Source organism: Coffea arabica, chromosome 11e, assembly GCF_036785885.1.
Source record: "Coffea arabica cultivar ET-39 chromosome 11e, Coffea Arabica ET-39 HiFi, whole genome shotgun sequence".
NCBI classification, from domain to species: Eukaryota; Viridiplantae; Streptophyta; class Magnoliopsida; order Gentianales; family Rubiaceae; genus Coffea; species Coffea arabica.
Genome location: NC_092331.1, coordinates 16,095,148 through 16,119,777, shown reverse-complemented (window position 1 = coordinate 16,119,777; position 24,630 = coordinate 16,095,148). Strand labels below are relative to the sequence as shown.

Below are 24,630 nucleotides of genomic sequence, written 5' to 3'. Positions count from 1 at the left end.
ATTGGACGAATTTGAATTATTATTATACTTGTGAGTGTGGAAAGAAGTGAGGCAATTATTAGTGCTGGCTAAAGAGGATAAGAGACTGAGATTTGATGGTCAAACTCCATGTATCGTGATTGTGAACCCAGATAAAAGAGTTTCAAAGGAATAGAATGCATTTTCCTGCTCATTTACCTCCTAGAGAATTTATGCTTTGAAATTCTAAAGGAAAAATGAGGATGTACTAGTTTTATTTTCAAACGATGATTGGAAATAATATATATATGCTTTAAGTATGTGTAATTCTTCGATTTTGGTAAATATGTGAATTTTACTTGAATTTCAATTTAAAAATTTGTGAATAACTGATAAGTTTGTTGAAATTTTGTATGTGATGGACTGATACAAGGTCAAAATTTTCTAAACTAGATTTTCCCCCTTGATTGTATACTGGTGTATTCTCACACTTGAAATCGTCTATGCTTTAAAAAAATAATAATAAATAATAATAATAATAAAAATATCTTGAGTTTTCGGAAGAACGGCGAACTTATGTTTTTATAATGAAAATCTTGAACTTGATAAGATTTTTGTTACTTTAAATACTCTTCTTAAGTTTTAAAATTCTTGGTTTTCAAGAAGGGTGAGGCTATCTTTAGGTGTACGGATTGAGGGAACTTTGAGATATAGAGTAACCGCATTCAAGAACACGCAGTTAGTGTGAATTGACTTAGTTTCCATTTGACACGTAAGTTAGCAAGTTGTACTTATTTCTTGGGTTTGAATTTGGAGCTTGAGACTTTAACTATAAAACCCTAAGACTGGTTATTCTTGGAGATGATGGTGCTCTGGTTGGTGGCTTGCTTATTAAAGATTTTGAACTTCGAATGGATAACCTTTGGTTTCCGCTTGTGTTATGGTTTGATTGGATCTAATTTCGTAAAGGCATGTGATCTGATTGGAATTAGTGATATTCGGACCCTTTGGTTTAATTAAGGACTTAGGAAGGGTGGTGCACGCCGTGAGACCTTTTGTATCCCGCTTGCATATACTTCTACATTTTGTGACCCTTAATTGCCTATATACAGTATTTGACATATTGGGGTTGTTTTGTGACTTCTTAACTCGTACTATAACCTTCGATACATGTAAAGAATCATGTCTTGATTCTAAATATTTTTGCAACTTGTATATGCATTAAGTTCTTTTATGATTAATTATTCCTTTTCTTGCGCTTATAGACTCCTATTAAGTATGGTAGCAGGAATAGGAAAAAGGGGTCGTGGCCGAGGGATTAGACAACCCTGTACTCGTGAGAAAAATTGATGGATAGTCTTATATAATTTAATGAGATCCTAGTACTGAATATGAATCGAGAATAAACCAAAAGATTAGATCTACCAGTGTATAATGGATTAACCTAGTTGGGAACTTAGTGAGATTTTCCTGTGTGAAATTTTAATAGCTGCTTTATACGTATATTATGATTAGCCCTGTAGCCATATTTCAACTTTTGTGAAAGTTTGAACTCCAAAAGTATTTCGTGGATTTGGTGAGATGACTTGAACTCATTATCAATTTGTTCTACTTGAACAAAAGCGCTTTCAATTTTACTTGACTAATACTATACCCAGAATCACTTGTTTTACTTTTCACAAAATTTATATATATATATATATATATATATGTATACATATTTTGAACTCGTTTGAGACACGAAATCAGATAGAGTTCAAGTTCGAATCTTTCTTAGGAACATGAATGCCCATTTGTTATGATTCAGAGATTAGAAATGATCGGGTTTTATGTACCAGTAGAGTTAACTCTTGAATGGATAAAAGGGTAGTAAAGGTATTGGATCACAGGTTATGCGAATATGAACCTACATGTTTACCTATCTTTCTTAAAGGTATTTTCTAAAATATACGTCTTACTCGAACATAGATTTAACTCGAAACTGTGAGGAAAAGTGTTGAAACACCCTCCATGTATATGTTATGATTATTATGTATATGTTTTAAAAATCAAGCATTAAGTTGCGTGATTAATATTCTTAAATCTATTTGAGAGATTTTAAATATGTATTGATGATTGTGGTTAAACATTATTTGAAATCTCTTACTAAGAAAATTTAGTTTTGGGTCGTGAAGAAAATTTGTATCTTTAACTCTAATTTTGAAAATTTTGAATCGCATTTTGCCACAGATACATTCAAAATATATCAAAAGTCTTGACCTTATCTTGTAAGTCATGATTGGTTTGATTTAGACAAATTTTGAGGAAAGGGATTTTGGTCCTGCTAGTGCGTAACAGTTTTTTTTTTGTTAGGATTTGGAACTTGTTTCATATGGCGTGTAATTTATAGTTTCACTACACACGTGAGTAAGACCTTAGAATGGAAGTACATATCATTATATCAAGAGGTATTACTTTAGTCGTGTGTGTGGATTTTCTTAAGTATCATTCGAGGAGAGGGATGAGTAAATATACCTGGATGACTTAGATGCGTGAGAATTTACAGGTTGTGGATAGTTGAGTTTCAAATTCTGATTTGCTACTTATTTAGATGCTTGAGCTGTTGATAGGCTAACAGTCAAGATTAAGAAAATGGATGAATGAAAAGTTTGGAAGAGATGCGTATAGAAATAGAAGTTCTTCACAAGGAGTTGGAATTCCAAACTAAATTGGCTGAATTCTGGGAAGAAAAAAAAAAGTCGAGAACTTAGGGTTGAAGATGGGATCCAATGTTTGATCGCCAATTTGAGATATTAAAAGTTGTGAGATTTGGGTGAGTGAAAGGAAATATTTGATGGCTTGAATGAGCCTAACGATTAAGGACCGGATGTTATATTTGGAATGGACGTTTGAGGCTATATATACATAGATTATTGAGATTTGAACGATGAGACTATTAAGAACAAATACTCCATAGCCTCACATAAACGAAAATTATAATCAAGGGTTAGGAGCAGCAAATAAGGGATTTAAAGTAGAGTTACTACCAACCGGGAATCCTAGAAACTGATGTGCTTAAAACCACTTCCAATTCAAGATGGGGATGCTTGAATTTTCAGTTATGCCAATTGGGTTGACTAATGTATTAGCAGCAATTATTGTATTAATGCATCAAGGTTTTAAATCGTAATAGGATTAATCTGTGATGGCATTTATTGATGATGTATTGATATACCCTAAAGTTTGAGAAGATCATGAAAAAAATACCTGATGGTAGTTTTATAAACCCCGAGAGAACGCTAACTTTTGTTAAGTTCAATAAATGTGAGTTCGATGGGAAGAAATAGCCTTTCTAAGTTATATAATATCTAAGGAAGAAATTATTGTTAACTCAGCTTAAGTGGAAGCTGTTTAAGAAGAAATGACTAGAAAAATCCTACCGAAATTTGGAGTTCTTAGAGGTAGTCGAATATTACCTTGGTTTGATCAGGGACTTCTAAGGATACGAGACTTGGCAAGTTATTTGAGATTCTAAATGTGAGGAAGAATTTGAAGGTGAAAATCGTTTAACCAGTGCACTTGTGTTGGCTTTACCGAGCGGATGAGGTGATTTTGTGATTTATACAGATGGTTCAAAGGATGGTTTAGAATGTATATTAATAATATATGATGAGGTGATTGTATATGCCTTCTGAAAGTTAAAATCTCCCGGAAGAAAGTAATCAACTCATGATTTGGAGTGAGTTGAAAAACGTAAGTCAATGATTGATCTGATAGGCTTAACCATGAAGGGAATGATATTGTTCTAAGTATGAATTTCGAGGACGAAATTCCTTTCAAGGAGGGGAGGATGTGAGGACCCGAAAATTTTCTTATTTTTATAGAATATTACTGGAATATTTAAATGATTATTTACTCATTTTCTCCGAATTATTTATTTCGACCATTTTAAATCCATTTATATGGAACGACGCCTCTTTATATTTTTAAAGCGGTTTGTTGAAAAATTCGCTTTTCGAAAATTTGTTTAGTCTGGAACGACGGGTGCACGTTTTTCTAGGCTATATTTGAATAGAGAGTGTATTAATATTGGAGAATTAAGAACGATCAATAATAGATTAAGAAAAGTTAATTGAGGAATTAATACTCAATTCACGTGAGGACTCGTAAAATTATTATTTTTAAACCCCTAATTTTGGCTCAATTAATTATCTATTTGGATTTTTGCCCCGAATATTATTTTCTATCCTTATTAGACCTAAATATATGGAATTATAGCTTCATTATATTTTAAAGTGACTTGTTTCAAAAATTAATTTTTCGGAAGCTCGATTAATGAAAATAGTGAAAGCGTGTTTGAAAATTTTAGCCAATTGGGGGTACGTTAAGCTCGGAAAATTGGAGACATATACAATGGTTTTAAAATACGTAAATTTAGGTTTAAGTACTCAAGTGATAGTTAGTGGTATGATCGTTATAAGAATTTCTCGAATGTTTCACTTTATCGCGCCTAAATTGAAAATACGCGTTTTCACGCGTGCGATTAATTGAGGGACTTTAAACCATTATCTTGGGATAATTAAGAGTGAGTAATATTTATATGAATATAAGTGCATTAGAGGTTTAGTGCACTAGAGAAATAAACTCGAAAGGAATCGAGCCCAAACGCGCACTATTGAGAGTTGACTTTGGAGTGATTTTTGCACCACACATTGTATCTTCCTTAGGAAGCTAAAATTTGACCAAACACTCTCTCTCCTAGTCTCTCTCTTGGCCGGCCATCAGCTGCAACAAACAACCTCCAAGTTTCAAAATTTCTTCTGACAAAAACCTCACAAATCTTCACCCAAATCCTACCAAATTTCATACACACTTAAATCTACTCTTGGACACCACTTTGAGCTGCAAAAAGGAGCTAAAACTCACGATTTTTCTGGATCAAAGGGGACCGAAAATTCTGCCTTGGTCTTTAAGGATGGTTGTTTCGGCCCGGATAGTCCGGGGCCTCACCCTGTGATGCTTCCAGGAAGTGTCGACTCGGCCCACTACCTAGCGAGGTGATATCGACCCAATTACCATCTCGGCTAGGATTTACAATTCATTAGCCGAGGTGATGCCTTGGTATCCGACAACTACAATAGGTGGGGTGTGACCCTGACACATGGTATCTGAATGACGGAAAGCTGCTCTGACACCTGCCGTCTGAACCTGGCCACTGTCTCGACGCAGCTTCCCACAGGGACTAGTCAAATCAACTTAATACGCTGTCCATATCAAATCTTTGGGAACCTGTGCTGGCAGACCCTCTTCCCAATCGATCCCCTATAAATACCCAACGTATCTACTGAGAAATGGGATGACCATTTTCTGGTAACACAAGCTATATCATCACTCTCCATTATATTGCTCTTTTAATACCGAACTAACTTAAGTTTCGGAGTTACACCGGGGGATTCAGCCCCTCTTGTAACCTAAGCAGGTGACCTCGCCGGTGTGACCTTTCTAGCCGGGACATGCCCCACTCCTGGTTCATTTCAGCCGGTCAGAAATCACTTCTTCAATTGGCGCCGTCTGTGGGAACGTGAAGACATCAGAATATGAAGCCTACGTGTTCTAGGAGCAGGAAAGCTCTCACTATTGGGGCTGAGCAGAGCAATGCAGCCCAGCAGGAAGATATTTCCGAAGGGCATGAGTCCCCAAGGACTCAGCCCGCAAACAAAGACGCCATAGCCCGTATGGCCGAGTTTGTGACCGAGAATCCTAACATTTTTGAGGAGTTGGGAAGGTACCTTAAGAGACAACGCAAGCAAAAGGCGGAGTCCTCTAAAAGGAAGTCAGATGGGTCTCCTGAAGGATCATCTGAAGAAGAGTCTGATGGGAGGCACCTAAGCCGGAGTGCTTGAAAACGGGCATTCTCTAAGGCCACCTCTAAGGTAGTCTCCCTGACTAAGGCATTTTCCCGAGGGCTCTTGGGACGACTGCCTGAGGAGGAACCTCGGCCCTTGGGAAGATCTGGGGTGGATTAAATGAGGGCTCTACCTTTCACTGATGATATCAATGAGGAAAGGCTTCCTCCAAATTTCAAACTCCCATTGATACAATCTTATGATGGCCGAGGTGATCCCGAAGATCACATCCATGCCTTCATATCAGCTTTCCGCTTATATTGCATCCCTGACCCAGTCATTTGCCGAGCTTTTCCAGTGTTCCTCCAGGGGACAACTCGCAAATGGTTCTGGGGTTTAGAACCTAAGAGCATCTCAACCCTGGGGGAATTAGTGGAGAGATTTCTCCATCGGTTTGTGTCATCCCGACCTACGATCAGGACCTCGGCTTATCTGCTGAATATGCAACAGAACCCTGGAGAGTCACTTCGGTCGTACGTCCAAAGGTTCCACGAGAAAAGTGTGCAAATACCTGACCCCAATGAACAGGTGATCATCGTTGCCTTTACCCATGGGCTCGTTGCCGGGGTATTCAACACGGGGATCCACAAGAAATATCCCCGCACGCTCCACGAACTGTGGCTGAAGGTCGAGAAGGGCATACAGGCCGAAGACCTCAACCGCATGAAGAAAGATGTCCAAGTCGCCCGCTCGAGGGCTGACCCCCGAAGGGGGAAAGATCTTGGCCGAAGTGAAGCAGGGACAGGGAGTGCCTTCCAAAGTCCTGACCGAGATCGCCGCAGCGTGTTTGACAGGATCTCTAAGGGGAAATCATCCATCCCCGAGTCTGAGTTGACCCCTTTGAACACTACCCGATCCCGTGTGTTGTCCGTAATGGAACAAAACAACCTCGGGAAGGCACCTCCGAAGATGTTCGGAAGCCGAGACAAGAGGAACTCAAACCTCTACTGCCTGTAGACACCAAATTTTTTATTTTTTAACTTTATTTGTTTAATTAATTTTATAGGTTTATTTGTTTCAATTCTAGGGTTTTTATTTGTATTTTTATTTTAGTTTGTTCTGGTTTACTTTATTTTTTATTATTTATTTTTGTCTTCATACTAAATTTCAAAAAAAAAAAAAGAGAAAAAGAAAAAGCAAAAAAATGACACGTGGAAGGGGCATGCATAGGGACAAGTGTCCCTTTATTTTGTTTGACAACACAACACCTTCTAGGTGAGGTGTTGAGACACTTGGGGGGCTGAGGAAATTTTGGAAGAAATAAAAGGAAAATGGAAGAAATAGGATATGGGGGTTACGGGAAAAAGGAGAAAAGGAGGTAAATGAGAGGGAAGCTCGGCTAAAGAAAAAACAGAGGGCAACAGAGATCTGTGGGCGGCTGAAAAAAAAACTGAGGAAGAAAGAACAACGGGGAGAGCAAGGAGGATCTGGGGAGCAAAGGGATAACGGCGGAAAAAAAAAGAAAACAGCGGAGAACTAAGAAATAGAGAGAGCTACGGTTGAGGAACAAACAGAATTTAGGAGATGGAGGAAATAGAGGATCTGGTGTGGTGGTTGGAGTGAGAGAAGGAGGAGTGCGGCTAAGTTCTGGAGTAAAGGAACGAAAGTCGAGAGGAAAAACAGTGAAAGGGAGGAAAAGGCAAGAAACGCGAGGGTTTCGGGGAAGAACCAACAAGGAAAAGGAAGAGACGGCTAGAGGAAGCAAGAATGGTTTCTGGCAGATTGAGTGAGGATAGGAAATCTGAGAGAAAGCTTGAGGGCTGAGGGTCAATCTAGGCTGCAAAGGGAAGAGAAAGGAAATGAAGGAAAAGCTGCAGAATTTTGCGCAACAAGGGCTGATTTTCAGCCATCTTTGAGCTCTAATATCTCTTTGATCTTTGCTCCTTTCAAGAAATTTTCAAGTTCTGCACCAACTAGGAAGTAAGGGGAGAAGTTTTCGTTCAGAAATCATTCGCAGAAAACATTGATAAAGTCTTCGAATTTGCCCCCAAAACCGCTGCTTGATTTCACTGGTACGGGTTCGACGCCACAATGAAGCGATTCCAGCGGTTTCTTTTTCACGGCGTTTCCTGTCCTGATTTCGAAAAAAGTCTTCATCAGGTATCACCCCAAAACAATGCTCCAACTCATTTCACTTTCATTTGTTTTCACGTTCCTGGGCTTTGTTTTTTCAGTTTTCTTGCTGTTTTTCTTTTTCCGTAGCCCGCAATCTGCCCGTTTGTTTTGCAATCTATCTTGTCAGAATTCATTGCATGAAATTGGGATGGATTTTTTTGTCTGTAATTTGGGTATATAAGTCTCTGGCATTTGGGCTTTAAACCTTGAGAAAAATGGCCGCGAAGTTGCATTAGAAATATTGCAGCACAAAGCAACCCAACGAAGAAGATGAAGTCTTCATAGGCTGCATGAAATAATTCCTATAAATTGCGCTTTGACCCCTGTTCTTTCATGTAATGCCTTTATGGCCCAGAAACTTTGGAAAATCAATTAATTTGGTCCCTTTCAAATGTTAATTTCCTTTGATATGCTCTAATTTGTTTTGGGCAGTTGGTTTAGGAGTTGTAAGATGAAATTTGAGCATTTAACGATTCTTGATAATTCTTAGTTTAATTCGGATTTTAGTAGAATTTTGGTAATTTTGTTGCTTAATTATAACAGATGGGTTATCTTCCATTTTTGCGAAGTTTAAATTTTGATTTTGCTATGTTTACTCTTGAGTCGTTAATTCTACTTTTTCTTCCTTTTAGACCCCCTGACATTCAATAAATTGACCCCTCGTGCTTCTTTGATTTCACAAGCAAGTCTCTACTTGTTTCAATTTTTTAAACATGGGTCATTTGCCTCCTTTTAAGTGCCTTTTGATTGATTCAATTTTATGCTTATTCCCACTTCATGTGATGGTTTCTTATTTAAAGTGATGCCTTGACTTTTTTTTTTATTATTTTGGAGGGCAAATAAGTAATTTCACTTCGTTAGGGCTCCAACTCAAGGGAGGTACACCCTATCCTTTATTTCTTACTTTATTTGATCCTATGTGCGCACTTATATGACTACATGAGCTTAATTGCATGCCTTTTGAATGTTTTCATTTTATTTATTTATCTGTTTATCCACTTTATTTGTTTTAGTTTTGTATATTTACTTTTAATTTTGATCATTTGAAAGGCACTTGAATGCCGAAGTTGTAATAGTTAGGGATTTAATTATTTTATTTTATTTTATTCTTTTCCCCTTAGATTGTAGTAGGGCATCCCCAAGTGTAATAGTTAGGGGTTCATTTGCTTCATTTGTCTTGTGTGTTTTTTGCATGCTTATGTGTTGTGTGTTACTTGCTTTTTTAGGGCCTTGCATCTAGATACCATGCTTATGTGTTATGTGCTATATGTGATTTATGTGTTTATTTGCTTTATTATGCTTTACATGATTTATTTGATTGCAGTGAATGTGTGACATCACCACGCTAGTCCAACGCTAGTTGTGGTCCCTTTCCCGAATCCACACTAGTCCAACGCCAGTTGTGGCTCATTGTTCCGATTTTTCACTAGTCCAATGCTAGTAGGAATTCATAGATATGGGCTAGTCCAATACTAGACCCTTAGGAACCCTTCGAGCATTAGAGCATGGTTGTGTGAATAAACATTTCATCTCATGCATTTTTTCACTTTTTAGGGTCTTTTATCATTTTTTGCATGACATCCTTCCTACACATATATTCCTTCCCCCATATGTATATTCCTTACCCCTTTGTATGAACACATAACATTAGACTTGCATTTCATTTAAGAAATAGAATTAGGGTAGGGCATTTGTTTGATTAGATAGGGAAAGACCCCTTAAGTATGGGATATGGACGAGTTTGACTTTTTCTAGCCTTAGCACGCTCTTATTCTCTCTATCAAAGGGAAAATTGAGTCACAGTCTAGGGTTCCCCCCGTACCCATTTTGCATTCCTCTAGGGCTCATGCATTTTCATTTTGCACATGATCACTTTCACCATTCTCACTTCACACACCACTACTTTTTACATTATTCACTCTTCACACTATCACTTTGCACTCACACTTCACATTCTTTTCCCGTTTCCATATTTTCACTTCACACAACTTTTATTTTGCACATTTTCACTCTACCACTTATACTTTATATACTATCACTTGCACACATGCACTTCATACTATCACTTTACATACCTCACCTTGTACATCCATTTGCACACTTCCACTTACACATTTATTGTCTTTTATTACTTTCACTTCATACAAACTCATGTTTTCACATTGCCTACATTCATTCCACTCATTTTCACATGACTTGCATTATTCGTGACTTCTTCGAAGAGTCCTTATTGGGCGTCACAATTAATGTGATTGGTACCACCAAGTAAGTTTTGAAGATACATTTCGACCCCCCGAAACCCTCCTAGGTCTAGGGTATGCATTCATATAGTACATCCAAATGTGATAAATCCTTAGGTTAAAATAAGAAAATCTTTGACTAAATCGCGCAACTAGCCTTGGTTAGATTGAAAGGGTGCCTTGGATTCTTATCCTTGCCTTCCCTTTCTTCAAATGTGACTCCCGAATCTTTTTCTCTGATTTTCATAGATTTGGAGTCATTTAAAAAGGGTTTTCTACTTTTTTTCTTTAAAATTCATTTTTAGGTGACTTGGTACACCTCAACTCAATACCAAGTGGCGACTCCGATTTTTCATTCAAAAACCCTTTTTAAACTATATTTTGGGTCAAATCGTCGCATTTTCAAGTCCCATTTAGACCCATATTTTTTCATTTTCTTTTTAAATCAAAAATTCATTTTCCTTAACTAAATTAATTATTCTTATAAAAAATGGGGCGCGACACTGCTTGTATCACCGAGACATCGGGCATGAGACTGAGGACTGCAACGACCTCAAAAGGGAGATTGAGAACCTCATCAGGTAAGGACATCTAAAGCAGTTCATCCGCCGAGGGGGAGGTCATCGTAATGAATCCCGACGTGATGGACGAGAGGATCCTAGGGAGACAAAAGGGCCTCCCCGAGACAGATCTTCAGGTCAGGGGCTAGGATATGAGTCAAACATTGTTGGAGTCATCAACACTATCGCCGGAGGTCCAACGGGAGGGGATAGTCAGAACTCCCGGAAGAGGACCTACAGGCAAGCTAACCCGGATCAAGCCGAGTCAAGCTCTCGCCTATCCGAGGTGATCTCCTACGGGCCCAGTGATCCTGTCCCAACTGCCTCTAGTAGTCACGAGACCTTGGTGATTGAAGTGCTCACCAACAATTATATTGTGAAGAAGGTCTACATTGACCCGGGAAATTCGGTGGACGTCATGTACCTCCGTACATTTGAGAGCCTTAAGTTGGCCAGGGGATGCATGACCCCAGTAAGGACCACCCTGGTAGGGTTCGGGGGACACGTCGTGCATCCCGAAGGGATGGTGATTCTGACAGTGATTGTGGGGCATCACCCTCGTTGTCGAACCATTCCAGTCAACTTTGTGGTGGTAAAGGTTGACTCCCCGTATAACTTGCTTCTAGGTCGACCCACGCTTAATGCTTTGCGAGCGGTATACTCCACATACCACCTAAGCTTTAAGTTTCCTACCCCCGCAGGGGTAGCCGAGGTCAGCAGCGACTTCTGCACTGCCCGGGAGTGCTACCTCGCCACTTTATAAGCAGCTTCCACGTCGGCCTCCGATACGAGGTCCGAAAAGAGGTCAAACATACTTTCGATAAATTGCATCGATCCTCAGCAATCTGAGAAGCTCTCGAGGTTGGAGACAGGAGATGAGGTGGAGGAAATCTCCCTGGACCCCATGAGGCTGAACCAGACAGTCTGCATCGGCATTCATCTGCCTGGATCGATCAAGAAAGGTATGGCGAACCTCCTCATAGAGTATCAGAACGTCTTCGCTTGGGCCGCAGATGAGGTCCAAGGAGTCCCGCATCACCTCATGGTGCACGAGCTGAACGTTGACCCCCAAGCACGCCCGGTCAAACAGAAAAGGAGGCATCTCAGCCCTGAACGCAGCTGAGCTGTAGGAGAAGAAGTGGACAAGCTCCTACCTGCTAAGATAATCCGGGAGGTCCAATATCCGACCTGGTTATCCAACCCGGTCATGGTCAAGAAGGACACGGGGGCTTGGAGAATGTGCGTCGACTTTACCGATCTCAACAAAGTCTGCCCCAAGGACTGCTACCCATTGCCCAAAGTCGACACCCTGGTGGATTCGGCAATGGGTTATGAGATCCTTTGTTTCCTTGATGCGTTCAAGGGGTATCATCAGATCGGAATGAGTCAAGAAGATCAAGAGAAGACGGCCTTCTACACCGACCGAGATACATACTGTTATACTACCATGCCCTTCGGGCTGAAGAATGCCGGAGCCACATATCAGCGCCTGGTTAACCAAGCCTTTAGGTCCCAGATCGGCAGAAATGTCGAAGCCTATGTGGACGACATCTTCCTCAAAAGCCAGATGACTTCTACTTTCCTGGCTGACCTGAACGAGGTCCTTGATGTCCTTCGGAGAACCCGAATGATGTTAAATCCCAAGAAGTGTATTTTTGGGGTCACTTCGGGAAAATTCTTGGGTTACCTCGTCTCCAGGCGAGGCATAGAAGCGAATCCGGATAAGGTAAGAGCGATCCAGGAAATGTCTCCACTTCGGTGTATCCGCGATGTGCAAAGGCTTACAGGACGGTAGGCAGCCCTGAACCGGTTCTTGTCTCAATCGGCCTCCAAGTCGTTGCCCTTTTTCAAGGTTCTGAAGAAAGCTGACAACTTTTCCTGGACTGAAGAATGTCAACAGGCGTTTGAGCAGCTGAAGGATTACTTTCACCACCTTCCAACGCTCACCTCACCTCGTCCAGGGGATAGGTTGTTCCTGTACCTATCGGCCGCAGTCGAAGCCTTCAGTGCCGTGCTGATAAGGGAGGAAGGTGTACAAGTTCCAGTTTACTACGTCAGCCGGGTCCTCCGAGGTCGGGAAACCAGGTACATACAAGCGGAGAAACTTGTGCTAGCCTTAATTCATGCGGCCCGCAGGCTTAAACCCTACTTCCTAACCCACCACATCTGTCTAAGAACTGACCAGCCCCTCAGACAAGTCTTATCACGATCGGAGGCGTCCGGACACCTTACTAAACGGGCCATCGAGTTGGGAGAGTACGACCTGTCTTACGAACCTCGTACAGCAATCAAACCTCAGGCTCTCGCGGACTTCCTAGCCGAGATCACTTTTGATGAGGTGAACGAGTCCACCCCGGCCACCGCTGAGCCTCAGCGGTGGATTCTGCATGTGGACGGCTCGTCTAACAGTGAGGGTAGTGGAGCAGGTTTGCTCCTCGAAGACCCCCAGGGAGAGGTGTGCTCATATGCCCTAAGATTTACCTTTGCTGCCTCAAACAATGAGGCCGAATATGAAGCAGTCATTGCCGACTTGCAACTGGCTCGTAAAATCGGGACTGCCCACATCTTGGTCTACAGTGACTCCCAACTCGTCGTGTGCCAGATAGTGGGAGAGTACGAGGCCAGAGAAGAGGTGATGCATCGCTACCTCTCCTAGGTCCTCCAGTTGGCGACGCACTTCAAGTCCTTCGAAATCCAAAGGATACCGTGGTCTCAGAACAGAAGGGCTGATGCCCTCTCCCGGCTTACGTCCACCTCATTTTCTGATTTGAACAAGACGGTTCTTGTGGAAGTCTTAGCCGAGCCGGGATACCTAGGGGAGGTCGTGTACCCCATCTACCCTGGGGACACTTGGATGGGCCCTTTGATTCGATTTCTCAGCCAGGGGGAGCTTCCCGAAGACCGAACTGAGTCGAGAAAACTTCAACGTAAAGCAGCTCGGTACGCTCTTCGACAAAATCTCTTATACAAGAGGTTGTACCTCGGCCCGTGGCTGCGGTGTATCACGCCAGAAGAGGGAGAGAGGATCCTTCAAGACATACACGAGGGACTCTGTGGTGCTCACGTCGGCTACAGGATGCTCGTTAAGAAAGCTTTGTTGCTCGGGTATTTCTGGCCCACCATGAGGGTAGATGCCCAGGTGATGGTCCTTAGTTGCCCTTCTTGCCAGCACCACTCTCCTGAGCACCACCAACCGACCAATCTTATGATCCCCATCACCTCGCCATGGCCGTTCGAGCAATGGGGAACTAACATAATCGGCCCATTTCTCAGAGCTCCGGGCAATTATGCCTACGTGGTGGTAGCAGTGGACTATTTCACCAAGTGGGTTGAGGCAGAACCTCTAAGGAGTATCACTGGGTCAGCAGTTCAAAAATTTTTCTAGAAGAGCGTGGTTTGTCACTTCGGCCTACCCCGAGTGGTCATCTCTGATAACGGCAAGCAGTTTGCGGATAATCCTTTCAAAGCGTGGTGTGAAAACCTGGGGATCAAACAGCATTTCACTTCGGTTGGACATCCCCAGGCTAATGGACAGGCCGAGAAGTTCAACCGCACTCTCCTTCATGGTCTTAAAACCAGGCTACATCGGGTTGGGTCATCCTGGATGGAAGAACTTCCCAGCGTGCTGTGGTCTTACCGAACCACCCCGAGGTCAGCAACCCAAGAGACCCCGTTATCTTTGACTTATGGGTCCGAAGCCGTCGTCCCAACCGAATTCATTACTCCGAATCCACGGATGGCAGCATACGCCGCCGAAGTCAACGAGGAGGAACGGCGAGTTGACTTCGACCTCGCCGAAGAGAAGCCTGATATGGCCGCGGCCAAAGTTGCTCTTTAAAAAAATATCCTAATTGGCTACTACAATGCTCGGGTCAAACACTTGCGATTCAATCCGGGAGACCTTGTGCTCCGAAAGAACTTGGTCAGCCGAGCTGAGTCTCAGGGTAAATTAAACCCCAAGTGGGAGGGACCATACCGTGTTATCGAGTCCAGTCAAAATGGATATTGTAAATTGGCATACCGAGATGGCTTTCGGGTGCCTCGGACCTGGCATGCCGAAAATCTTAAATTATACTACCCTTGAAGGGTACGTGCTTTTAAATTCCAGTTTTTCGAGTTATTTTTCACTTAGTTTCATTTTATTATAAGTGAAAAATAAGGGGACAAAGCAGCAGTAAAAAGTAGAAAATTGAGCTCAATGGAAAGGAATTTAAAAATACGGACAGTTGTATTGAAGCACAAAAAAGTTGTAAGTACAAAAAGTAGAAAATCGAGGTCATGGCCTCGGCCTTCAATTACAAAAAGAGGAGTGCTTCTAAGCACTCCCTACCCCGGGGTCCTGTTCCCCCATGGTCTCACCGCCCGCCTCGGCATCTTGATGTCCTTCAGCTCCTCCGCCAGCCTGGTCTCCTTTAAGGCCGTCGCCGTTTAACTCAAACTCCTGAAGCCATTTGTTAAACTCAGCCCGGATCTCGGCTAGGTCTCTTCCGGCTTGGATACCCTCAGCCATGCGGTCGTACAGTTCCTTGGCGTCCTCATTATAGTGTGGAGCGCTTTGAAGGGACTCCAGCTGCTCAGAAGAAAGAAAGGGCATCGCATCGTTAACAGCCGACGTGTAGCCGAACATAAACCTCGCCCGTGTGAGCTCGCCGAGGTCGCGAGTGAAGGACTCCGATTTCCGGAAGGCCTCCAAGGCAGTGATCCCGGCCTTGTCTATTGCCTCCTTGGTCGACTGTTCTTCTTGGGCCCTTCTTTCTTTCTCCTCGTCAAGGGCCGTTATCAGGGAGTTTTTCGTGACTTCGGCTTTCTTCCTAGCCGCTTCGGCTTTGTCTCGCTCCAGCTCGGTTGCCCTCAGCTTCTCTTCCAGATCGGCGATCTTCTTCTGGAGCTCGGCGGGTGGTTCATAAATTTCCATGAAGTGCCCGTATCGTTGGAGCATCTCAGCAAAGAAGGCCGTTGTGGAGGTCCAGGAGACCGAGGCACTCTGCATCAGCTCGGCGGGAGTGAGTTTTCTAGCGTAAGTACTGTCCCGCGGCAATAGCGAATGCACGAGGAGCTCATGTGCGACCAGGGGGTTCTTGCAGCGGTCGTTGACATTGACCTCTCACTCCGGACACCAATGTGCTCCGGAGTGCCTCTTATCCTCCCCGCCTTCCTTTGAGGGCACATGATGGAGGTTGAATAGCGAAGACCCTGTGACAGAGTTCTCCGGAAATACAGATACACCTTGTCCCCGAGGTGGAGAGGTTATGGTGACTCCACGGAAAGGAACCCCCACCCGGATGGCTGAGGTTCTGGACCTCCCAGGCGTGGCCGAGGTGCGTGAACCTTCGCCCACGATCACCACGGGAGGCTCGCGGTCGCCCGTCGCCGTGGTGGATTTCTTAGCCGGCCTGGTGGAGGACTCAGCAGCATCCTTGCGCTTCTTGGGTGGTCTCTTCACAACCTCGACGTCTCCCGAAGTTATCAAGTCAGAAATCCTCGCGCACTGCAAAGCGTGAAGAAGAGTTAGTTAGAATTCAAGAAGGATAAACAAAAAAGAAAAATGGAAAAGTACAAGGTTTTTGAAACTTAGAAGAGAAGAAGACGGGGGGTCCGAGCTGATCAAGGCTCGGCTGATCCCGCCTTCCACGAGCACCACTTCGGAAAAATCCCAACAATTAATCCTGAGACCCGACCACGTTAGCTTCTTAAAGTTGCGTTCTTCCAGTTTGTCCGGGGACGTCTCTTTGACCGAGGTGGGAGGCCTCCACCAGAACCCCCGGGGGAAGTCCTCGGCCGGGACAAAGATAAAGTTTCTTTTCCATTCCTTTATTGAGGTCGGGGCGTCTTCCACCAACTTCGGAACCTTATTTCCGAAATAGAACCAATCCTTCTCGCTCCCGCTGTTCTTAAGCGAATAACAACGGCGGAAGAGGTTGACAGTAGGCTCTATCTCTTGATGTCGGCAGAGTAACTGAAAGCCGACGAGGACGCGAATTGCATTAGGGGTGAGCTGAGTGATTCTCACCCCCCAATACCTCAAGCAATCCAGGAGAAATCTTGTTGTTGGCACTCTGAGCTCGGCTTCCAGTTGATCCACGTAGATGGCCACCCTACTCTTCGGAGGCAGTGCGGCTGACTGGTGTGGCTGGGGCAGGTAGATGCTGTAGTCCCTCCTCCATGGGTACTTGCGAACTACCTCAGCTACTGAGGCTTGCCCCATGTTACTACTGAAGGCCGGCATCTGGCCGTAGTTAAGCGTCGACAAGTTCGGAGGAAAGGATGGCTCTTGTACGCCCTCGTCCCTAGGGACCTCATTCCCGAGGTCATCATTGTACAGGATCTCGGCTTCGACCTCGATCTCCTCGTGCTGCCCCTCAGATGGCCCGGCTCGATGAGACGCCTCAACACTTCCTTCCCTGACATCGGACGCAGTTCTATCCTCGGAGGGGTCGGGCCTCTCTGCCTCGGTAAAGTCGGGCCTCACTGTCTCTTTGTGTGTGCGAGCTGTTCTAGCCATTAGTACAGAAAGAAAAGGACTTACTCAGAAGATGCAGTTTAGAGGAATTGCCGAAGTGAAAAGACACAAGAACAAAGTTCTGGGGTGATTCGAAATTTCTGGTAAAGAGTAAAACGGTGAAAGGGAACCCCTATTTATAGGCCAGCAGGGTGAAACCGAAAGGGTGTCACCTTTGGGATTCCCTAGGGTACACTCTCCCCCTCATTAATGAGGGTACTATTCATCTGACAGCCGATCCCACGTCTATCCATAGATCTATCATTAAAGCCGACAGCCATCGTTTCACCTCTATCCCAGTCCCATCCACACAGTCATGATGTATCCTTGCTGTGTTCCGTGTTCTATACGCTAATTAGCCTCGGGAAGTGACGACCTCGGAAACAACGACCTCGCCCTTCTCGAAGCTTGGGGGGCTTAGTGAGGATGGTTGTTTCTACCCGGATAGTCCGGGGCCTCACCCTGTGATGCTTCCAGGAAGTGCCGACTCGGCCCACTACCTAGCAAGGTGATATCGACCCAATTACCACCTCGGCTAGGATTTACAATTCATTAGCCGATGTGATGTCTTGGTATCTGACAACTACAATAGGTGGGGTGTGACCCCTGACACATGATGTCTGAATGATGGAAAGGTGCTCTGACACCTGCCGTCTGAACCTGGCCACTGTCCTGACGCAGCTTCCCACAGGGACTAGTCAAATCAACTTAATACGCTGTCCATATCAAATCTTTGGGAACCTGTGCTGGCAGACCCTCTTCCCAATCGATTCCCTATAAATACCCAACGTATCTACTGAGAAAGGGGATGACCATTTTCTGGTACCACAAGCTATATCATCACTCTCCATTATATTGCTCTTTTAATACCGAACTAACTTAAGTTTCGGAGTTACATCGGGGGATTCAGCCCCTCTTGTATCCTAAACAGGTGACCTCGCCGGTGTGACCTTTCTAGCCGGGACATTCCCCACTCCTGGTTCATTTCAGCTGGCCAGAAATCACTTCTTCAGTCTTCAACTAAAGTAGGTAATGATCCAACACTCTAATCTTGGTTTATAGAGGTTGTTTAACACCTTTAAACTCTTGTATTCATATGGGTTGTTGTTGTTGTTGAAAAATTTGGAAGGTGGGCTCTATGAACTCCCACCCTTGTCTTGATGGCTGATGTGATGATTAATGATGGGTTTAATCTTGGATTAGTACTTAAATTAGTGGTTTGTTGGTGGAAAATTGATGGAAACTCATGATGGGTGCAAAGGCCAAATCTGACCATTTTGCCCCTGCTTTGTTCGGCCACTTTAATTCAGAATTTTGAGAATTTAATGGGTTGATTGTGTTGTTTACATGTTGTAGTAGTTGTATAAAAATTTTCATTGAAAAATATTGAGTTTTGGTTGGTCAAATGAATTTATTTCCCAAAGCTAGTAATCTGGAAACTGTTTCCGTAATGCTCAGACCAGTGTTCGTATTTCATCCATAACTCCGTGCTCCGACGTCGAAATCAAGTACCGTCAGTGGCATTTGAAACTAGACATTCACACCTTTCCAACGGTATAAAATACACATTCTGGTTCCAAGTGTGTGAGCCAAACCGGTCGTTTTAAGAAGGCTGCCCTGTTTCTCTGTTCTGCTGGAACGATTTGATGATGCTGCAACTTTAGGCTTAATTTCGAGCCAGTTTCATGCTGAATCTTAAAATGATTTCTTCTGTGAACTTATAGCTCTATGAATGTATTTTCGAACACTATCAACCATGCTCAATTCTGAGTTAAATTGAGTGAGTTACGATCAAAATACGGTGACTGCCCTGTTCTTGAAAACCCTTGGTTTTGGACAGATTTGATGTGAGACTTGTCGTGGTCTTACTAAATGAATTTCTTGGTGCTAAACACCTACCAAATGTACCATGTATGTTCCTTAGACTTTTCTTGCACAAATGAACCATGTTTGGAGGTTTTCCTTAGCCGAATGTTTGGAAACGGAGAGAAATGGAGCTAAAGGCAGTTCTGCCTTAGTAAATTCAAAACTTTGGTTGATTGGTTAACCACCTTTCCGAAGGTATTTTTCCACGAAATTTGATAGAGAGATGCCCTTCATATAGGAGTACTATACTGCAAAATTTGGTACCAATCCAAATCCGTTTCGACACTTAACTAAAGGTCCACAGTCGGAAACCCAAATCTGGAAATCGTTCAACAGTCTTGAATTTTTCCCAATTTTGAGCTACCATATCTTGGTGCTCGACACTCCGATTCTTGATCCGCTTTTTCTGTTGGAAACCTCACTTGCAACTCTAATTGAGTTACAAATTTCAGAGGCTAGCTCGCAACGTGTGAATTTTACCGAATTTCCAAATTTAGCTAAAAACCAACCCCGGCTCAATTCTGAGTGTTCTGGAACAGCAACTTTAAGCTCATTTTTGAATACTTTCCACTTAGATTCATGGAAAAGTGTTTTCTAAGAACTTTTAGTACTTTCAAAGAGGTTTCCAACGGTGCCAAGTTTTCCAATTTTTGACATGTAGAATGTGAGATACGATTTTTCAAAATATCGTATCAAAACTGAAAATTTTTCGAATTTCAAAAGAAGGGAGTTTTCAAGTACTCCTTATCCCTTCGGTATTACTTGAGCGTTTTATACTTGATTTTCCAAAATGAAAACTCGATCGCTCTTGTACTTTAAGAAACTCCAGTTGAACCTCGATTTACGAGTAATTGAGGTTCATTTTCGTGAAATTTCCTTAGATTGTATTAGTGTACAATCTTCCTTGATAATTGGGATATATGAATGATAATACATTATTATTTGCTCAGGCGCACACGAGGACCTTCAAGAGGATCCTACCGTGAACACTTGAACTTCCAGAAAAATATTTCTTCTTGAGTGCTCGGTGAGTGTCAAGTGTATGACTACTTGAACTCAATGGACTTGATTCATGCTTGGCTTACCTGATTACATGCTTAGCCTACTTGGTTTTGAAAAATGGAGTCGAGTGTGTATATTATCGCACTCGTTCTCATTTGAAACAAATGACTCATGCTTAACATGGTTTGCCTGGTTTACATGACCTGAAATACATGTTTAAACCTGTCAAATGCTTGAATACATGACATGGTATGCTATGGCTGCATACGTCGATGGAGTGAATCTCGTCGACACTTACATGATACATGGGGGACGCCAAACTCATAGGCCGACCTTGGAACTCGAGCCGGCATGGGTTTGGTCGGGAACCTCGGTGAACCATGAGATTCACATGATAAGCTTGATCTATTGGAGAGATTTTGCTTGGCATACTCGTGGAGTATCACCTCAAAAATGTCGTGTGGGCCCGAAGCGGTGTATGGGGGACGGATGAGAAGTAAGTGGTGATCTACGGTTTGGAAATATCAACTCGGTTGACGGAGAGTCATCGCGGGAAGATATACGAATAAACTGGCAAAGCAAGTGGAACTTAGCTCCTGAGAGCTATCATATCCTTGAATTGTTTCTGATTATATTTTTGGTTGGCATTACTAATTACTTGCAAGCTATTACTTGAATCGTTACTTGGGCTTGTTACCTGAACTATGTACATGCATGTGTGTTCTTGGCCTCACGAGCGTTTTGCTCACCCTGTAGATTTATTTTCCTTAACAGGTTTGAACTCGGAGGTGTATTGGAAAAACTCTCCTGATGTACTTTTGTTAGGATTTCTATTATATTTTGGCTATGCCTTGTTTTTGGGTTGTATTTTGGGAATTGAAATGTAACTTTTGGGGCGTGATGTATATTTGAGAATCATGATGTACTTTGAACACCCGACGTGCGGGTTGGATAATGGATGACTGTTGTTAAGCTTGAACTCTTCCGCATTTACTGTATTTAAGTTATTTACTTGTGTTGTGTATGTAGACACCAAATTTTTGAATCATTTCATTTTTTACTTTTGGTTTATTTTTATTTTTAGTGATAATTATTATTTATTAATTTCATAATCTTTGTTTTGGGTGTTTTCTAGTTTTCTACAGCATTTTAGATTATTATTGTCTATTGTTTCATTTTAGTTCTATTTTTTGTATTCGTGTTTCGCCCTTTAGTTGTTTATTTTTATTATAAGACTTTTAACATAAAAATTTGTAAGAAAAAAAAGAGAGAAAAGAATTTGTTCACAAAATATGTTTATTTCTTTTAAAATTCAACTTTTTGGCATTTTTATTTATTTTTGTTAGGTTATTTTGAAAAAAAGAGAAAAAGTGAAAAAATGATGAAAATGGAAAATGAAAAAAAAGGAAATTGGATTTTTGCACTTTGTTGTTTCTAGTTTATTTATTTTTCATCCAAAATTAATTAAATTGCTTTTGTTATTTATTTTTATTATTATCAATTTTGTTTTTAATCAAAAAAAAAAAAAAAGAAGTGTGCGCGACTTGCAAGCTGCGTTTTGTCGCAGCTTGCAAGGAAGGACTGGGAGCTCCTTGGCTGCAAATACAGAAGAAAGGACTGAAGGTTAGGGTGAGGGGATGTTCCATATAAAAGCCAAGAGAGAGGGCAGCCGCAAGGGGGGAGGTTCTCGGAGGAGCAGAAAGAAAAACAGCGTAGGAAAGAAAGAAGTCTGGAAAAAGAAAAGAAAGGCCGAGATGGTTTTTTTGGTAGGAAGGTCTGATAGTTTTGAAGGCTGAAAAATGGAGAGGGCTAGCGGCTAGGGATAGAGTGCGAAAGAGAGAACTTCCAGGGAAATAGCAGGAAAGAAAAGGAAAGGGCGGTTAAAAAGAAGAGATTTTTTCTGGCTGAGAGGGACGTGACCTTGAGATAGGGAAGACAGAAGAACTGTGAGTGAAGGAGGACGACGAAGCCTGTTGTTTCCTCGGTGAGCCCAGATATCACCGCAGCGGCTGGTCTCCTGAGAAGCGGTCGTCGTTCACCACGCCTTGTAGCCTGGATCGCCGACAAAAGAGAGGCCACTGTAAGCCATTCTCCCCTCTGAACCTTGAGTTTTAAGTGCTGATTCCTTAAGCTTTCCAAGCATTTATATGCGTGATTGGAACTTTACAAACTCAAATCTGTGAGTTCCATGTTGCCTTGCTCGTGTTTTTAGCGTCAAAGCTGTGGTCTTTTATGTCTGCCTTTGCCTTGCACGTTCAGCGGGGACAGTTTGAGGCCCATTTGGTTTTTGTTCATAGATTGAAATTCCATAGCAAGTTCCTAGCTTTGAAAAGGAAGGATTTTTGCATGGCCTGTCCATTTAAATTGTCGAAATACGATCATGAAGAAAAGTCGCCTGTTTCGTTTTTTATTGTCTGGTTTGGTTCGGATGTTGGAGCATTTGTTTTGGTTGTTGTTGGAACTTTTTGTTTGGACTGAAATCTGAGATTTGTTGCTCAGTTCATACACCACATGCCTGCCCAAGCCAAAATTCTGATATTCAGCCTGAGTTGGTGAAATGATAAGAAGTTTATAGCAGTTTTTGTTCTTCCTTTTCTGTAGTTTTTCCAGAATTTTCGTATGATACCTTTTTAAGTTTCTGGTCATTTAATTGTGATCATCATATAGTTTTGTTGCTCGGTAAAAGTTGGATATCGTAATGAGGCATATCTAATCAAAGCTGTGCGTTTGGATCAAAAATCTGGTTTGCATGATTGAAATGGAAAGAAAAGCTGCGGCTGGAAAAATTGCAGAATGCATGAGTTTCTTTGCATCTTTTGCGTGAGGTTCCTTTATGTTTTGCTTGTTTAGGTGTTAAGGTTCTATACTCGGTTGTTTAGTCTAGAGTTTTGATGTTTGGTGGGTGAAGTTCTCCTCAAAATTGAGCCTGTGGATTGAACTTTGTGTTTGGAATTTGAAATTGCAGCAAAGCTTTTTTTTTTCTGCTTTAACAAAATTGGATGACATGCCTAAGCCATTTTGTTTTCTGAATTTCTGGACATCTAAGCCAGAGATGTTAGACATTGTTAGGTGTCAATGGAACGGGAGTTTTTCAGGCCCACCGTTAATGGTCCTTGCAGCAAAACTTCAGAGTGTAAAGGTAGCATTACGAACTTGGTCTCGCAAGGTGTTTGGTGATATCTTTGAATCTGTGAAAGTGGTGGAACACCATGATTTTAATGCAGAGTTGAGTTATGATGCTGACCCGTCTGAGGCCAATTTGGTTGAGTTACATGAAGCACAGGCTCAGCTAAGGCGTTCTCATGGAGTTAAGCATATGTTTTGACAACAGAAAGCTAAGATTAAGTGGTTAAAGGATGGGGATAGGAACTCGAAGTATTTTCATTCTGTGGTGGCCGAATGCCGGAGTACATCAGTAATCCATCGAATCAAGTCGTCCAGTGGGGAATGGTTGGAGGTAGCTTCTGATATTGAAGGGGAGGCAGAATCTTTTTTTAGACGATTGTTCACGTCTGAGTCCTATGTCGAGTCCTTTGATATTCTCGATGTTATCCCGGAATTAGTTTCTGAACAAGATAATGCGAATTTGGAGGAGATTCCGTCCATGGAAGAAGTTAAGTTGGTGGTTTTTGCTATGGACAGTAAGAGGGCGGCTGGCCCGGACGGTTTTCGGGTAAGTTTTTTACTTGTGTGTGGGATATCGTGCCTGAAGATGTATATGCGGAAGTGGTAAGTTTCTTTTGTGGGGAGGTTCTGCCGAAGAGTATTTCTTCAACCTCAATAGTGTTGCTTCCGAAGGTTAATTCTCCTCAAGATTTTACACAATTCCTTCCGATAAGTTTGTGTAATTTTATAAATAAGGTGGTATCGAAGGTTTTGTCTGATAGATTGGCTCGGCTTCTCCCTAAGATTATTTCACCACAGCAAAGTGGTTTTGTGAAAGGAAGGCAAATCTCAGATAATTTTTTGTTGGCTCAAGAGCTGATTTCTAGAATTTGGCAGTCTAATCGTGGGGGGAATGTGATAGAGTCTCTTGGCTCTTTTTGTTGCAAGTGCTGCGATGGTTTGGATTCGGTGAGCGGTGGATTGATATGATTTGGCAGTTAATTTCCAATGTTTGGTTTTCGGTTCTTATTAATGGCCCCCCCTGTGGTTTTTTTCAGTCAACTCGGGGTTTGCGCCAAGGTGATCCCATCTCGCCAGCTCTTTTTATTATAGGGGCAGAAGTATTATCTAGGTTGCTTAATACTTTGAGCGGCCAGAGAGGTTTCCTTCCGTTTAAGGTTCCTCCTAGATGCCCTATAGTCACACATCTAGCGTATGCGGATGACGTGATTATTTTTTGTAGTGGAGTTAAGTGTACTATGCAAAGAGTTATGAGGGTTTTGGAAGACTATTGTAATGTGTCTGGGCAGCATCTTAACTGCCAAAAAAGTTGCTTTATTGCTCACGATGCTTTGAGTGCATCTCATAAACGTGTTATTTCACAAATCTCTGGTTTTCAT

The 24,630-nt window shown here is 42.4% G+C and overlaps 1 protein-coding gene across 1 annotated transcript; it reads left to right on the top strand.

The window, feature by feature from the left end:
• The first annotated feature begins 5,963 nt into the window (after positions 1 to 5,963).
• On the top strand, positions 5,964 to 6,800 carry LOC140021164 (uncharacterized). Its single transcript, XM_072071935.1, has one exon. The coding sequence runs from the start codon at positions 5,964 to 5,966 to the stop codon at positions 6,798 to 6,800; it is 837 nt and encodes a 278-aa protein (XP_071928036.1).
• Positions 6,801 to 24,630: the final 17,830 nt, after the last annotated feature.